We start from the raw sequence: 17028 nt of genomic DNA on the forward strand, positions 1-17028 counted from the left end.
GGGTCGCACTTTGTGGTGCAGGGAGAGTACTAAGGACAGGGTCTCCTCTGTAACTAGATCTTCCAGCAGCCATGGCGATATGCCTGGGGCTCAGGCCAGCCTGACGCTGCCAGAAACCCTGGCTAGCCCTGCTCCCGTGGTGCTTCCTCCTCCTCGCGGCCCAGCACGGGCACGGGCGGGGTGCAGGCCCGTCCCCATGGGGCGGTCTTTTCATTCAGGTCTGGGACACGGAACTCCAGGGCAGGCAGAGCCGGGCTGGTGGCTGGCAGGGTTCGGTGACCCTGTTCTCCTGCTGCTTTCCCCCTAAGTGCGCACACACTCGCAGTGCCAGTGTCTGTCTGTGACGTGCTGCCGTGTCTGGGGAGCAGAGGACACGGCCTTGTCTTCCCTTCAAACACATTCCATGACCTGGAGTAACCAGGAGCCTCCAGGGTCAGGGCTGGAAGCTGGGTGGAAACTAACAGCGCCAGGCCCTGGGCTCCAGGAGCTCCTTCCCAGCACCAACGCACCACTGCACGCGAGCCGCGCAGCAGATGCCTGCTGAACCTATGAACGGGCACTGGAGTTCAGTAGATATCAATATCGCTATTTCAGCAGATGAAAAGACTGACATTAAGATAAGGCCAGCCAGTTTCCTTGGGTTGGACAGCCAATGAGTGACAAGCTCATAATCTGAACAAAGATTGGCCTGAATCAAAATACTATGTTTTCTTAAGTGAATGCTTTCTGTCTGCCATGCCTCCCTGCCCTGGCAGGGTTACGTGGTATAGGGTGACTATAAAACTCTTCGGACTCTTGAACAAATAGTTGATTCTGGAAATAGATGCTGTGTAGTAAAAACCACTCTCCTACACAACTGTGATTTCAAGATCTAGATTTCCAAATACAAGGTCAGAGGCTGGTAAAGTGGCCACTGCTTCCACTGGTTTGTGTAAATGTGTATTCTGTAAAGGGAAATATTAAAAACTAAACCACATGAACAATTCTGCAATTGTAACTTCATCTCTTGGGCTACTCGTGATGGCTTAAATCATATCTCCCTCCCAATATAAATGCCTTTGTTTTTTTGGTGCTAGATACTGAACCAGGGACTCAGGCTTGTTAGATACCTGTTGAACCTATGAATGGGCATTGGAATTTGGTAGATATACTATTGCTATTTCAGCAGATGAAAAGACTGAAATTCAGATAAGGCAGGCAGGCACGCTACCACTGAGCTATGCCCCAGCTACACCCCCAGTCTTCAGCACCTTATTAATAATGCAGTGCCTCAATCTATTTTTGAGGGGTGATGGATATTGAACCCAGGGGTACCTTACTACTGAATTTCATCCCCAGCTCTTTTTATTTTTATGATGAGACAGGGTCCCAATAAGTTGCTGAGGCTGGCCTTGAACTTGAAATCCTCCTGCCTGCGCCTCCTGAGTTGCTGGGATCACGGGTGAGCAACACACGCCTGGCCCCCGCGGTTTGCTCGCAGTGGCTGACCTGCTTCTGCCCGCACCCTGCCGAATCTCTCCGCAGCGCGGCTCGCCTTCCCTCACTGCCCTCTGTCGTCACAAGCCTCTGTCCTCATTCAAAGTAGCCAGTTCCATTCCATGCCAACCGGGTCTGCGTGACCCTTGCTCGCTCCTTGTTTCTGGCACAGCATGTCCAGGTGGCCTCTCCGGAAGCTGCTTCTCCCTTCCAGTTACTCTGCCTCCTGGACGTGAGGATGCCCCGGATTCCACCTTTGGCTTTTCGCTGGTCAACTGTGGTCTCTGGGCAGATGGCCTCACTTCAAACGTCTCTCTAAGGTCCGCTTCTGCATTCCTATCTCCACACAGGGCGCAAGGCCTCGGCGTTGCCCACGGTCACACTCTCCTGGCCTCGCTCAGGTGAGCTCCCCTAATACGCCCCAGAGCTCGCGCCTTTCCTCCCACTGCGTCATTCACGCTGGTAAATGTGCTATGACTTTTTCTGACTCCAAATCTACGTCATCTGCTGAGTCCTTTTCTGTAACCTCCCCAAACCTATCCAAGTTCTGGCACATCTTCCCTTGCAAGTAAACTTGCTGACTTCCTTCCACATTCAGATCAGCTCAAGGCTTCTAGCTGGTCTTTCCACGAGCTCGTCATTCTTCGTTCCTTCCTAGGCACTGCTCACAAATTAATCTCATAGCAATTTTTTTTTTTTTTTTTTTTTTTTTGGTGGTACTGGGGATTGAACCCAGGAAGCCTTTGACCACTGAGCCACATTCTTTTTATTTTGAGACAGGATCTTGCTAAGTTACCCAGGCTGGCCTTGAACTTGAGTTCCTTCCTCTTCAGCCTCCTGAGTTGCTGGATTACAGGTGAGTGTCACCATGACCAGCTTCAAGGTAATTCTTTGATCAAATGAGTCAGAAATGAAAAAAAAAAAAAAAAAAAAAAAAGCCAGGCTTAATGATGCACACCTGTAGTCAGCAACTCTAGAGGCTGAGGCAGGAGGTTCACAAGTTCAAGGCCAGCCTCAGCAATTTAGGGAGGCCCTATCAACTTAGAGAGACTCTGTCTCAAAACAAAAAATAAAAAGTGCTGGGGATGTGGCTCAGGGGTTAAGTACCCATGCATTCAATCCTTGGTTTAAAAAATAAAAACCCTGGATGGTTGTCCAAAGTTACCAGGGCCTGAAGAAAAATTCTGAGCTCTCTAAGTGAAGGTTCACAGTGTCAGGCAATCTGGCACCAACAGGCCAGAATTCTGGCTCTAGCCCAGTTGGATTTCGCAATGCCTTCCAAAGGAACCTTGAACTTGCAGATCAGGCACCCTCCATCACAGGCCCCCTTCACCTTGCCCAGTTTCACTGGTCGGGATCCTAGAGATTTCTGAAGGTTTCCATCAGGTGTCACCTCTTTTACAAAGTTATTCTGATAACTAACCTGGCAACAAGTTTCCTCTTTCCTCTCGTCAATGCAAACACCTTGAGCCGCCCTCAGGGCACCTACCCCAGACCGCTTGGGCTTATGTTTCATGTGTATACAAACGTCTGTCTGTCTGGATACGCGGCTGTTGCTGTAATTGCAAACTCCACTGGAACCTGACCAAGTGGGACTCCTCTGCTTTCAAAGGTCTCTTCTAGAGAGGAGGCTGCACAGCTGCCCCAGGTACGCGGCTCAGGGTCCTGAACCACACCTAACGTGATTTCTCCCAGTGCCTCCTCACTTTCTCTTTTAAGCCTCTTGACGTGTTGTGACCTCAGCGGTGCAGAGAGAGCTAAACAGCCTCAGCATGAGCTTCAAGGCCGCCGTCAGGTCAACTTCCTTCCTCTGAATCCCCACCATTGAAACCCAGTCACCACTGGGCTCAATGTGGCGAATCCCCTCCAACAGAGGAACAGGTGGTTTCCACAGCAACTTCATGTACTCCAGGACCACTACCGGGGCTTTCTCCAAACGAGCCAGGGCTGTTCGTGTCGCAACCCTTAACTAACACTTAGGATTACCAGTGACGGTTATTCCAAACTCACAAAAGTGTATTATTCCACTCCAACAATCTAGGTAAAGACATTTACATATGACAAGATGAGGAGATTATTTCAGTAAAGCAGTATGAAAGCATCTAAGGCCAAGGGGAAGCCTGCAGAGAAAACCCTCAGGCTTGAGGGATCTCGTGTGGCTTACAGCTTTCAGAAGTGAATTTTGCAAGCAGACGCATGTGAGATCTGTGGGAATTCAAAGCAGGTATCTCATTCCAAAAGGTCACTGTAACGTTCTCTGCATGCATTTTGGTCCCTTGACAACAGTGCTACTAAGATGGCAAAGCCGGCTGCCTAGAGTGAGGAGCTGCCTTTTGGAAGAGTGAGATCTGATTCAGGCACTATGAAGCCCGGGGACTTTTGGGGTAAGGAGGGAACTATTAGGTCTAGTATAGGATTCTAAGGGCCTTAAGGAAGGACACACATTTCCCCCTCCTTGCACACTCACCTGTGAGCCAGGATCACAGTGCACACAGAAGTGCGCTTGTTGAGTAACGGGAGGAACTGACGGAAAGGAGCGACTTCACAGCTGCCCTGCCTTGGGACCCTGCTCTTGGCAGGTGTCCGGTAGCGTCAACAAAGTAATCTGTCTCTGGTGGGTTTGGCTTAATTCTTTCTAATCAAGTTTTTACCATTACGTGGAGATACTACCCTGAGAAAGAATCCAGCATTTCCTTGGAATTAACCAGCTTCCACTCGAGTGCCTGTAAACAGGGAACTGCTTGGCCACATGGAGAATCTGGCTGCTGGAGCTTAAGGCCAGCTATATTTTTAAGACCCTTCCAGCCATTACAAATTGAGTGAGTAGCATTCCAAATTAATTCTTTGGGTGACCCGGGTTTGAACTAACCCAATTCCCACAGTGCCAAGGAGGTGACTATGGCTACCAGCTGCTGTCCTTATATCTCCAACAAAGTCCCATAAACAGGCCCAGGGCAGGAAATGGGATCAGGGCTGGGGCAGACTTGCTTGGGCTCACTCACCTCTCCACCATGTGTGTCTGGTCGAGTGAGAGCCCGTCAATGGCTGTGCACTCAGGGCACTTGAATTTCTTTCGTGGGGTCACCTGCCAGAGGAGCACAAAACACACCTGGCTGTTAGCGCTGTGGATTCTAAAGTCACGCTGTGACACCACCCTGCACGCTTCCGGGCCGTAAGCCGAGAGGCTGCGCAGGCACACACACCTATCCTTCCTCCCTCCAGCTCGGGCTGGCTCAGCCAACAGACTCACAAGGGCCCAATAAAAGAGGCTTGGAGGGCTTTTGCCTTCTGTAACTGGAAAGAAGTGGCGATGACAAGCTCCTTAATTCCTGTTTAATGACTGTTTTCTCACTGCCAAGGTCCTTGTATAAACACCATTTGTTCTTGCAGCCATAAGGGCGATGAAATACAGCTTCCCATAACTTTCACCGTAACCTCGGTTCCAACAGGCGCTCTCTCCCTCTCTCAGCGAATGGCCAACATAGGCGCGCACAGTACTCTTGGAGATATGGCTTATTTTGCAATTCCCTTTAGTCACCAAAGAATTCCAATTGTCCCTCACCCTCTGAATCCTTTTCCCTGACTGCCCCTCCACCTTCCCAAACCTTACACTTCTAGCAAACTTAGGGAAGGACGGGAGGGCAAGAAGCCCAGGTGCCAGGACGAGGCGAAGGTCAAAGAAACTAGGGATGGAAGCTACGCAGAGCAGGCAGCTACAGTCAGCAGTGTGTGGAAAACAAATTTAGGGGTGGGGATTTACTTTCTTTAATTTCTCTTGAGTTGGCTGTTCACTAAGTCATTTAGAGAGCTGGGGGATGGGGAGGCACTTAGGCAAGATGGTGATTTTTCCTCTTTCGTAAGCGCTTCATTGAATCATGAACAACTGGTGGAAATGCCATCCCGTGCTTCCAGAATAAACTTCTGCAGAATCTGAGTTTTCTGGGCAGATGCTGGGGGAATCTGCAGTGCCCACTTCTACATTATGGGGTTCTAAACAAGAAAGGAAAAAAGGTCACAATGATTCGACCCACAGAGAAGGGCATTTCCTTTACACATCGAGGGATCTGATTGGAGCAAAGTCTGAATGTCAGGAATAATAGTCATTCTGAGCTGGACAAGACCTCTCATAGGACCTTCACGTATTTTTAACATGGGAAACATACTTTCAAAAGCTGGTGATCACTATCTAGACCTCGGGGTCGGGACTACTACGGTCGTGTCGCTGGGCACACGTCGGTGTGCCGGCCCACAGTCAGTCACAGCTGGAGGAACTTCTCGGGCTCACGGTGGAGGGTGCAGGACTCTTACCTTGATGACAGCCTTCCCTGTGACATTTGCCACCAGGAAGTTCATGGCAATGTCTTCACAGTTCATGTGCGCATCCACCCAGTTCTTGATGTCCCCAGGCATTTTGTAGGTGTAGAGGTAATTAAAATACTGCCAGGTGGGAGGAAAAAAGAACACAGATAGTAGTTTCTGCTGCTGCATCTCAGGGGCAGCTCTCCCTCCCGGGACGAGCTCTCCCTCCTAAGATCAGCCACAAGGCCACGTCAATGGAAGTGGCGGAGGAAGCATTAGAAGGCTCTGGGTCAAGTGACCATGCATGGTTACCACCGTCATGTTTTATTTTTGCAAAACTATTTTTTTTCTACTTTAGAACAAAAATGAGACAAATCTCAAATCTGCATGTGTGAAATAGTGCAGAATGGGTTAAAAGTCAATAAATAAAGTGTACAGAGTCTGCAGCCATGAATTCCAAGAATTATAAACATGAAGCTTTTTTGTCTGTTTGTTTTACTAAGAACAAAAGCCATTTCTGCATCTAGAGCTTGGAAAAACGTGGGGCCAGCAGTGCTGACCTACCACGAGACGGATCTGAGAGAGCTGGGCCGAGCCCAGCCCCTTCTGGTATCAGGCCTGGCCGCTACTGCTGACAACAGACAGGGTGCTCTTGTTTAATTAAACTACACGTGTCCAGGAGCACTCTATCATCAAACTGAATATTCCAAAATCAAATGCATATTCTCCAATCGCTCCCTGATAAGAAAAGTCAAAACCAGGAGTTCTCAGGAGAGAAGAGGAATAAAAGGCCAATCAACATACACAAGGGATTTTAATCTCACCAGTAATTAAAGTTTAAAAAAATTAATTTTACTTACCAAATTTAATTTTTAAAAACACATTTTATGCAAGGGAGGGTATGCTAAGACAGGTTTTGTTTGCTGGTAGGGTTATAAATAGGCACAAACAATAAGCAAACTAATTGTGTGTGCCTCAAAAAAATACCTCCAGTGTTCATTCCCTTTGATGTGATTCTACTTCGAGGGATCTACATAATGGTCATGAGTAAAAACAGGAAAATGGATATTAATCACTAGGCATCAGATAACGAGTATTACCTAAAACAGCAAAAACTCAGACACTCAAATACCCAGTGACAGAGAAGCCGTTGTATAGGACTCATGGAGCACTAACACAATGGTGGATCGTCAATTACACTGAGAAGTGATTGTTTGTGAAGAAATGTTCACGACACAGAACATGCTCACAACACGGGAGAGAAGTGGGCGAACACGCCCGTCCCTGTGTTGTCACATCACGTCTGAAGTGTCCTGTGCAGCCGTGTTCAGAGCAGGGCTCTGGGGAAGCAGCAGGACCACGGGCTCTGCCCCGCAGTGCATCAACCCTCAGGTGGCTTGATGACCCGATGGCACTATTGGGAGGTGGGGGCCTAGCTGCAGGGGCAGCTGGGGGTGCCTGAAGGGACTTCTCCTCCCGCCCTGGCTCCCTCCATTGCCCGGCCGCCATGAAGTGAGCCGCTTTCCTCTCCACACCCGTCGGCCACGCCTCGGGCCCACAGCAACGGAGCTAGCCCACAATGGACCAAAACCTCTGAACCCACGAGCCAAACCCAATCTTTCCTTCTCAAAGCTGTTTTTCTCAGGCATTTTGTCCTAGCAATGAAAGCTAATGCAGTGTAGGGATAAGTAAATAAAAAGTAAGCTGAAACACATCTAATGATGGAGAGGTCACCTCTGGGTGACAGGTCCAGAGTGAGTTTTACTCATGTTATTGTTATGAATTTTTACACTTTCTACCATGAGCACGTATTGTTTGTATAATTAGAAAAACAATAGACTTATTTTAAAAGGAATACCACACAGCATGGCTTTTCTAAGCCCTCCCAGTAGGACACTTTCCCTGAACCCAGTGGCAGATACGAAAAATTAAACTGGGCCAAATGAAAGAGGTGTCATTCCTTCAGACCGCTTACCTTGTGGTAAAACGCTGCTCCAGTGAGCACCATGGAGACCTCGTTGGTCCACTCAGACTCGTACTTCCACTTATTCATCTCATGGTCCCAGAGATGCAGGCGACCCGGGTAGCCCACCAGCCGGTCAGGAAACTCCCTCCAGACCTAGGGATGGAAGCACATCGCTCACATCAGCTTCCAGCTCAGGAGACAGACACTCAGTGAAGGTGCCCGACAGGCATCGGCGGCCCCTCGAGGGCCGGGTCTTTACCAACCAGGGGGCGCAGAGCAGGTTTCAGAGGACAGTCCATCTTAACAGGCGCTCGTTACTATGCCAACATTCAAAGAGCCATTGATTCTGATTTCCTCCAAGCTTCTTGGCATGCTTGGAAATGTCAAGAAATGGGAAGGAACAGCTTCTGGAGTTTAGCCGACATGTGATTAGTGAAATAGGGATTTTTTTTTTAAATTTTGGTGGTACGAAGGATCGAACCCAGAGCCCTGCACATGCTCTTCCAGAGTTACATCCCTGGTCCTTGCCTTTCCATGGTGAGATGCAGCTTTGCTAAGGTGCTGAGGCTGGCTTCCAACTTGTGATCCTCCTGCCTCAGCCTCCCAAGTCACTGGGATTAGGGGTGTGCGCCACTGAGCCTGGCCATTTTTAATAAATGCACAAATGAAGAATAAATGGAACTCTGAAACTCAACTGCCCCAATTTGTATTAAATCGGTGATTATGAAAAGTTCTAGAGTCTTCTTTTAAAAATCATCTATTTTCCTGAGCACACGTCATTCTTATGTCCTACTAGCAGCCTCAAGTGTACAGGCTTTGTCTGATCCCATACTCTGTAACATAGTGGAACACACTCAGGCTTCTCCCTTTGGGAAGGCTGGTGGATGCAGTCTCATTGGCTTAAACAGAACCTCACACACTGGGGATGAGGCACTACCCATACCTTACCCACGTGTTGTTATGTACTATTTAGTTTAACCTTTAAGAGAGAGGGGGTCTTTTCATGAGTGAGCTTTGAAATTTGCTGGCTGTCCATGTCCCTCTTCTCAGTCTCCTCTGGTTCCTCAACCTGCAGCGGATTTCTAAATGATGAGGCTCCTGAGGGTCCAAGCCTAGGACCTGTTTTCTTCTCCAAGTTCTCTTTAAGGAACTGTGTCCAGTTCTGCTCGATTTAAACACCAACTCTAATTAGGTGACCTCTAACTTTGTGCCTCGACATGAACACTCCTGAGCTTAGCAATCCCTTACCGAACATCTCTGCCTGGATGAACAGGCATCTCCTCCCACCATGTCCAAAACAGAACTCTGGATTTCACATCCTGCGAGTCGCCTCCCGGCCTCCATCTCTATAAATGGCCCAGCCAACTGCTCCGGCCCAGGTGGGGCCATCGGCCTTCATCCCCTCCTAGCCTCCCTGCTGGCTCGACTCCGGCCTCCTGGTGCCATCCCCTGCCACGCCCTGGGGCTCCGACCACCAGCATTTCTCCCCCAGGCCCCTGGGACAAGCTTCTAACTCCTGCTCCTCCCGACCCTGACGTGCACAGCACCTCCAGAAGGACCGTGTCTGTCACGGTTTAGATGAGGTGTCCCCCAACAGCTCGCGTGTGAGACGAGGCGAGAAGGTTCAGAGGAGAGATGACGGGTTGTGAGAGTCCTCACACCATCGGATGGATCCCTGGCGGGATTAACCCAGTGGCCCCTAAAGAGGTGGGTGTGGCTAGGGGAGGTGGGACTCGGGTCTGGCTGTGGGTCATATCTGTATCTGGAGGGTGGGGTCTCCCTCTGCCTCCCGATCACCACTGAGCGGCTTCCCTCCGCCACACTCTTCCGCCACGTGGTTCCAGTCTCACTGGAGCCCAGAGGAATGGAGCCAGCCTTCTGTGGACGAAGACCTCTGAAAGGAGCCCTCAAATAGACTTCCTCCTCTACAGTTGCGCTGGTGGGCCTTTAGTCGCAGGAGTGAAAAGCTGACTGCGAGGCCTCAATCCGCGTTCCGGGACTCAGGGCACGTCACCCAGTGGTCTCTATTTTTTTAAGATCAAGATTATTTTAATCATATATTTATATGCCCATTTATGGTAGCCAGAGGGTCCTACGCCAGAGCAACTGGTGGCTCTGGCACACGGTGCTGCTGGGTCCAGGAAGGACATTAACTGCCACTCTCAGGCGCCCCTCCTTCTCCCGTTCCCCAAGCCCAGGGCCTGGAGCGGCAGACGCCTGCCTCGGGCTCTGGGCGGAGCAGCTCCATCCCGGTGCTGGTCCAGCCAATCTCCCGCCAGGCCTGCGGGGAGCCCTCGCTGCCACCCTGGCACCCCAGGCTCACGGGCACCTCGGCTCACGGGCACCCCGGCTCACGGGCACCCCGGCTCACGGGCACCCAGGCTCTCGGGCACCCGGGCTCACGGGCACCCCGGCTCTCGGGCACCCCGGCTCACGGGCACCCCGGCTCACGGGCACCTGGGCTCACGGGCACCCTGGCTCACGGGCACCCCGGCTCTCGGGCACCCGGGCTCACGGGCACCCCGGCTCACGGGCACCCCGGCTCATGGGCACCTGGGCTCACAGCCCATCACTCCAGGTCTGTTGCCACACAGCCAGCTTTCCCAGTGACACCAGGCACACCAGCTTGGGGTCCACTCTGGTGACCTCATTTTAACTTGATGACATCTGAAAAAGTCACCATTTCCAAAGAAAGTCACATTCTGAAGTGAAGGGGACACAATTCAACATACAACAACTCTGAAAATCTTTAAGTGAGGTCCCACCATGGAACAAAAACAAGAACTGGCTTGCGATTGCTCCCTTCCCGTCCGTCCTCTCTTACCACGTTCTCCCACACACGGTCTCTCTGCTCTGTGACCATGACTAGACCCAAGTCCTCTGCACTGGCTATTTCTTCGGGCTGGAAGGCTCTACCTGCTCTTCAAAAGCCTGGTGTCTAGCTGGACACAGGGGCACACACTGGTATTCCCAGCTACTTTGGAGGCCAAAGCAGGAGGATCACAAATTTGAGGCCAGCCTCAACAACTTAGCAAGAAGCTGTCTCAAAAAGAGCTGGGGATGTGGCTCAGTGGCACAGTGCTCCTGGGTTCAATCCCCAGCACTAAAGGAAAAAAAAAAAAAAATGGTTCACTCCTTCTTAGCAGTCAGATGGCCACCTAAGTGCCAATTGCCCTGAGAGGGCTTCTGGGTCTTCCCACCGAAGGCCAACACCACCCCCACCCAAAATCCCTGTCGCATCCCTTCAAGGCTGGGCTTTGCTTTGCTGAGCTCCTCTTTTCGTGGTTCCTCGCGTTGCTCACTGTGCATGATCAATCACCTGTTCTCAGGTAGGAATCGCACAGGACCAGAACAGACTTCTTCATTCGCTGTTGTGTTCCAAACACAAAGAACAGCGCCTGGCACGAGACCACACTCCACACACACTTCTGAAGACATGAGCCTCAGCAGATAGGAGGCCGAGAACAGACGAGGCCTCCCTCCTCCAGCCAGAGGGGAGCCTGGGCTCAGCACAGAGGCAGGACCCAGCAGTGTGTACGAGGAGCACGGCAGTCAGGCGCGGAGGGACACTGGCTGAGTCCTCCTGCTGACCCTGCCCCTGACTTTACGAGCTGTCTGACCTGGGTCTCAGGCGTGGCCTGGGCTTGGGAGAAGCTTTCCGCTGTGCGCGAGCAGCTCACCTCTCAGGGCTCCCGGCCCGCAGCCTCGGCCTCATTAACACCATGTTGTAACCCACAGAGCTAATCGGCCACAGGCACCATCCTAATAGCTGCAGACAAATGAATCCCTGTCGAACATTTCCTCCGATGTGTAAACTGCCGCCTCTCTCTACTCTGGGGCTTGTATTTCAGCAGATTAAAATAATATGATACTATTACAGTTTTACAGAGCCCAGAGCAGCAGCGGAGTTATGTGAGCCGTGACTTCTGCGGGGGCCGGGGACTCCCCTGAGGCCCTGCCAGGCCCTCCCTGGCACCACGCACACCAAGCCACGCTCACCGCTACGCCTCTGTGGCGCTAAGGAGCCGCTGCAGGGCCGGTCACGTGACCGGCCCCAGGCGGGCAGGCAGGGCAAGGGGTCCACCGTCAGGCCCTGCTTCCCCGAGGTCAGCACGGCCCATGCTCCAGGCTCCGGGGCTCTGGTCCTTTCCCTGGGCGTCCTCTGCACGCACCCCTCCGCACAGCTAGTCACCACCAGCGTCATCACGGGCGCAGGTGAGGGTTCCATGCTGACAGAGTTCACTGTCAGCTGAGGTCACCTACCAGACTTCTCTCTGGGGACCCAGCGTGGTAACGTGGGCCACAGGCTGCTCACTGACGGGGTGTCCTGGTCTCAGACTCCCGGGACCCTGGGGAGCGGGTGCGGCTCCTCCTGCAGCCTTGCCCTCAACTCACTCCAGGTGGCTGATCCAATCAGTACACCATCCTCGTCACTCCATCTGTGACTCTGCAGTGACCCCAGACCAGAGTGGAGTGAGACTGAAGGGACGGCCTCCGACCAGGCCAGCAGCTCTGGAGGTAGTGGCTGCGCACGCCTCCCGCTGGGGCAGGTGCTGGCCCCTCGCCTTCTTCCTCGCCCGGGGACGCTCAGGCTCACCCTCCTTCCTCGGGCTGGGGTGCTCTGGGGTCAGCCTCTGGCCACCACGGCCAGACGTCCTGGAGACTGCACGCAGGTGCTGGGGACCTGCGTGTCCTGTAGAGCTGGCAACAGTGCGTCCACGGCAGTGCACGTCACAGCCCTCACGGACCAGCCAGCCTGGGCTGACGTGCTCCGGCTGCAGCGTCCTCGTCACACACACTGTCTCGTAATCACACGCATATTGGAAGTTGCAGCCTGACTGTTAGGGTGGTTTCCAGGCCGTGCTTAGGGGTCAGCAAGAATCTGGGCGGACCTTCCTTCCGAGCTGTCCCACACCTCCACCCACACGCAGGCCATGACCATGGAATACCACCCGCCACTCGTTCTAATTTTTATAGTCTTGGCCCCAGACACATCTTATCTGATTAAGGAAATTTTCACCTTTCTAGACTTCCAGCTGTGCTACCTCGGCCTTTTTGAAGTTCTTTCATAAGAAACAAAACACCCCGTCTCCAACCTTCTGAAGTCTTCTGTGGCTTCCCATCACTGTAGAGCTCCTCCCTGGTTGAGGCCCACAGGAGGCGCCTGCCCCGACTGAGCCTCACATCCAACGGAGAGCACACAGGGGACGTGGGAAGACAGCCCAGGACGCATTCTGCCAGGGACGAGCTGCGCGCTGGCCTCGTCCAGGCGCTTGCCTCCATCCTGCCATCTGCCACACTGATGTGCTTTGGGGGCTGAAGTTTTACGTCTTCCTCCTTGACGACCTGTTCCCAAGGAGCTGCCCCTCAACTGACCCTGTCAAGCTGCGGGTTTCTGCGTCTCCTGGCCTGCAGTGCTGGACTCTGTCAAATGCCAGGCACAGATGGGTGCAGGACACAAGTCCCCAAGAAGAGCCTGGCCGGAGTGTGTGCTTTAAAGGCGGGTGTGCTGACTGCAGTGAGCCTGGGGACGCAGACTGGGGAGAGAGAAGGGACAGCAACAGGTGGCGTCCATCTGGGTTGTGCAGTCATGAAAACACGGGTCAGCACCAGGGAGACAGCCACTCTGAAGGGGCCACTGCAGCCGTCAAAGGCACAGTTCCGCGGGGAGACTGTCACTGGCCGGGAGGGATGGCAAAGCATCAGGCCTTGTGAGCCGACACGGGCTGGGGTGGCAGGCGAAACGGACACTGGAGTTAAGGTGCGCCCGGCAAGGGTTTCGATTCTTTCCCTGCACACAGCCCTGAATTCTGAGCAGCTCAGACCCTGGGGTCACATGCCAGCGTCCAACAAGGCAGTGGCACAAGGAACCCAGCATGCAGACGGCTTTGTGTAGAGGCCTCTTCCCTCCAGGATCCGCCACCCTGCATGCTGCCCAGACGGGAAAGGGTGGCTGGCTGGCTTCCAATTCCAAGCTGGTTTCCACAGAGGCGGTTAGAGGATCTGCTCTCAGCCCTCTGGGAACAAAGCTCACCTTTCACAACTGGAATTTCCTGAAATGCAGTGGGATGCGGGGCTGACGGGCTTCCTTCTCAGCGCATGCTCTGTACTGCACTGGTAGGTGGCAGTTTTTATCAAGGGGTGCTCTGCAAAAAGTTCAAGAGCCTTTGTTCCCACTGGGACCCAATGAAGAAATGCTGATGTGAGCCATCTGGAGCAGGGGAGCCCAGGAGCTGTCACCCAGAGTTCCCTAATGTTGACAGATACATGTGCAAACTCCACTCTTTTAAGATCCACCTGCTGGGCACTTTGGTCCGCCTGGGAGACCTTTTCAATTTGGACAGGGTTCTGCTTACAATAAGCCAAACAGGAAACCAGTGACACAGGGAGGCTTCTGGGGTTTGACAGCATTCCCACTGGCTTTAGTGTGGCTGCAGGTAAAGCCTGGTGCCGGGCACACAATGCCCATCCCTTTCAAGTTCTTTCTTTAGGTCGGAGTGAGCGATGAGGGCCAAGGGATAGACAGGGCTGGGCCACGGTGGACAGAGGAAAGCGTGTCAAGACATCCTGCAGTGGCCACCGCTATGGGGAAGACACTCCTGCAGAGGGGCTTTGAGACATGGCCTCGTCCTTGTATCTGCCCCAGCTCACCAGGCGCTCTGACCGCACGCAGTCTGTGGACAGCACCAGAAGGCACACACTGGTGTCTCTCGGAGGTCTGTGACCTCAGAGATCTTCTGGAAGGCAGAGATCTGTCCAGTTCCCTCCATGCCCAGCTGCAAAAGCTGAGACCTGGAGAGGAAGTGCTCTGTTAGGTCTGCCACCAGGTCGGTTCCCTGGACCCAACCGCTCCAGTCCTGTCCACAAAGACCGAACTCCACACTACTCTAAGAGGGGCTCTTCTCCCGGAGTCTGGCCTCTCCCCTGTAAGAAGAGGTCAGAGCAAGGTCTCCGAGATCACATTTAGCTGTGGGGCACTTCCGCTGTGTGGTGCCAGAGGCAGGTACGGTTAGCAGTCACACTGCCCCCTGAACAAGCAGGCTGGAACAGCCTGAAATGCAGGCGTAGGGAGAAAGGTCGGAGAACGTGACAAAACCCTCCGCCTGGCTGAGGATGTAGCTCGGTGGCGGAGGGATTGCCTAGCACGTGTGAGGCCCTGGGCTCCGTTCCCCGCTCGGTTCCCAGCACCGTACAAAATGAATGAGTGATAAAGCCCTGTGCCCCGTGCTCGAAAGCTGAAGGATCCTTGTCAACATGGTTCCCATTTAGCAAAAGAAGACCACATGCTCACACCATTAAGAGAGGCAACTCCCGTCAGCTGTGTGGCATGCTGCTGCGTTGCCACATGACATCGGAGGGCCGACTGGACCCTGCGAGTCTGGGAGGCTCTGGGGCAGAGAAGGAAAAGCAAGCACACAGCAGCTGAGCGAAAGATGAAACCCAACTTCTCTTCCTCATGGGCAATGAATCTCTCGGAGACCACAGAGGGAGGAGGTGCGTGTGGCTCGGTGGGAGGAGGAGCAGACAGGTCAGGCGCGGGGCACGGTTTTGCTAATTTGGTGCTCCTTAAGACCCACTATGTGACATCATTTTTATTTCCATAACCTCAGCTCCAGGGGGGTGGTACTATTTCAAAGTCTGCTCTCAGGAGACTGTTCAGTGAAGCTAAAGGAGGAACAGGAGGGAGCGAAGGGGCTCTTCTCCTAGGTCCTTGCTCAGGGAGCAGAAACAGACCCTACTTTCTCACACTGTCATTGCTGAGCCTCTGGAATTTCAAGTTGATTTTGCTGAGGTTCAGTTTAAATGATGGGGACCAAAAGTACCAGCTGTGTCTAGCAAGGAGGAAAGTCAGCTCTCCTCTTGGAAGCGGCTGCCCTGGTGATTGTCCTTTGCATCAGGGATGCTACCCAAACTGGCCAGGCCCCTCAGGTTCCGTCTTCCTGTGCAGAGGCGAGAAACAACACTGACCACAAACATTGCAGTCCTGAGATGCCAAAGGTTCCAAAATAATTCACAAGGTCGTGTGTCCTGGTGGGCACCTGTCTTATTACAGCCAGGACTCTTTGATGGAGGACCAAGCAGCAGAAGGAAGCTTTCAAATTACTTATTCATATTCCACCTATTTCCAAATGATGACTTGGGGTGGCTTGTGAACCTGAAAAGATAGACTAAAGCCCGAACTCTCATAACTGATATTCTCCACAGCATTAAAAAAAAAAACAGAAATGTTCCCCATCTTCAAAACTTAGCCTGATAACAAGGTCTAGACAGGCAATCCAGTAGCCAGCTAAGTCATAGTTTAGATATGGAGAGACTTGAGTATTCCTATTCTATTAATTCATTTATGCAGAGGCTTATTGAGCGCCTATTATTTCTTAAATGAAACGTCCTATTTTGAGAAACAGGGCGGCAGTCCCGTGGATCTTTTATCCAGTCTCCCCATCTTACAGAAGGTAACATCTTACAGAAGTCTAGGACGCTGTCAAGACCTTGAGTCAATCAGGGCACAAAGGTCTCCATCAGCACAAGGGTCCCACCTATCAATCGTTTCTTTTGGTACTGGGAACTGAACTCGGGCACTTTTATCACTGAGTTACATCCCAGTCCTTTTCATATTTTTTATTTTCAGACAGGGTCTTGCTAAGTTGCTGAGGCTGGCCTTGAACTTGCGATCCTCTTGCCTCAGCCTCTGTTCTCTGGAGATGCAGTCAAGCTGTCGTATGTGTCAGATGTTTGTGTCCTTTTATTACTGAGCAGTGTTCAATGGTATGCACACACCAGTTCGTTTAACCCTCCGCCATCAAAGGACATCTGGGCTGAGAACTGTTGTTGGTGCTTACAAATAAAGCTGGTACCAACATTCGCATGTAAGTTTTTGTGTGCGCATGAATTTCCATTCCTCTGGAGTAAATGCCCAGAGTGCAATGATGGGTCCCGTGGTAGCGGCACGTCCAGTTGTGTGAGAAACTGCCCGAGAGGCTGGCCACTTCCCACTCTCAGCAGCCATGGATGACAGTGCTGTTCGCTGTGCGTCCTCACCAGCACTTGCTGTTGTCACTGTTTCTTAATTTAGCCACTGTGGCAGGTGTGTGTGACCTCCCTGCAGTCTGGTCTTGTGTTTTCCTGTTGGCTAAAGTGTTCAGCCCCTTTCTGGGTTTGCCTGCCACCTGTATACCCACTTCAGTGACAAGTCGCTGCACGTGCTTCGCCATCTTCTCGATGACTGTTCTGAGCGTTATCTGCTTCCTCACTGGACACATGGTTGGGAAATATTCCCTCCCCGTCTG

At 52.3% G+C, this 17028-nt stretch overlaps 1 protein-coding gene across 2 annotated transcripts in view; it reads right to left on the minus strand.

Moving 5' to 3' along the window:
* The window catches only part of Ext2 (exostosin glycosyltransferase 2), a 136019-nt gene that overhangs the window by 2420 nt on the left and 116571 nt on the right, over nt 1-17028 (minus strand). For both annotated transcript variants that reach the window (XM_047518674.1, XM_047518673.1), the window contains exons 11-13: nt 7751-7894; nt 5785-5913; nt 4479-4561 (exon numbers count right to left, since the gene is read on the minus strand). In XM_047518674.1, coding sequence (XP_047374630.1) covers nt 4479-4561; nt 5785-5913; nt 7751-7894 — 356 coding nt within the window. The remainder of the gene's footprint in view (nt 1-4478; nt 4562-5784; nt 5914-7750; nt 7895-17028) is intronic.

Source organism: Sciurus carolinensis, chromosome 11, assembly GCF_902686445.1.
Source record: "Sciurus carolinensis chromosome 11, mSciCar1.2, whole genome shotgun sequence".
Taxonomy (NCBI): Eukaryota; Metazoa; Chordata; class Mammalia; order Rodentia; family Sciuridae; genus Sciurus; species Sciurus carolinensis.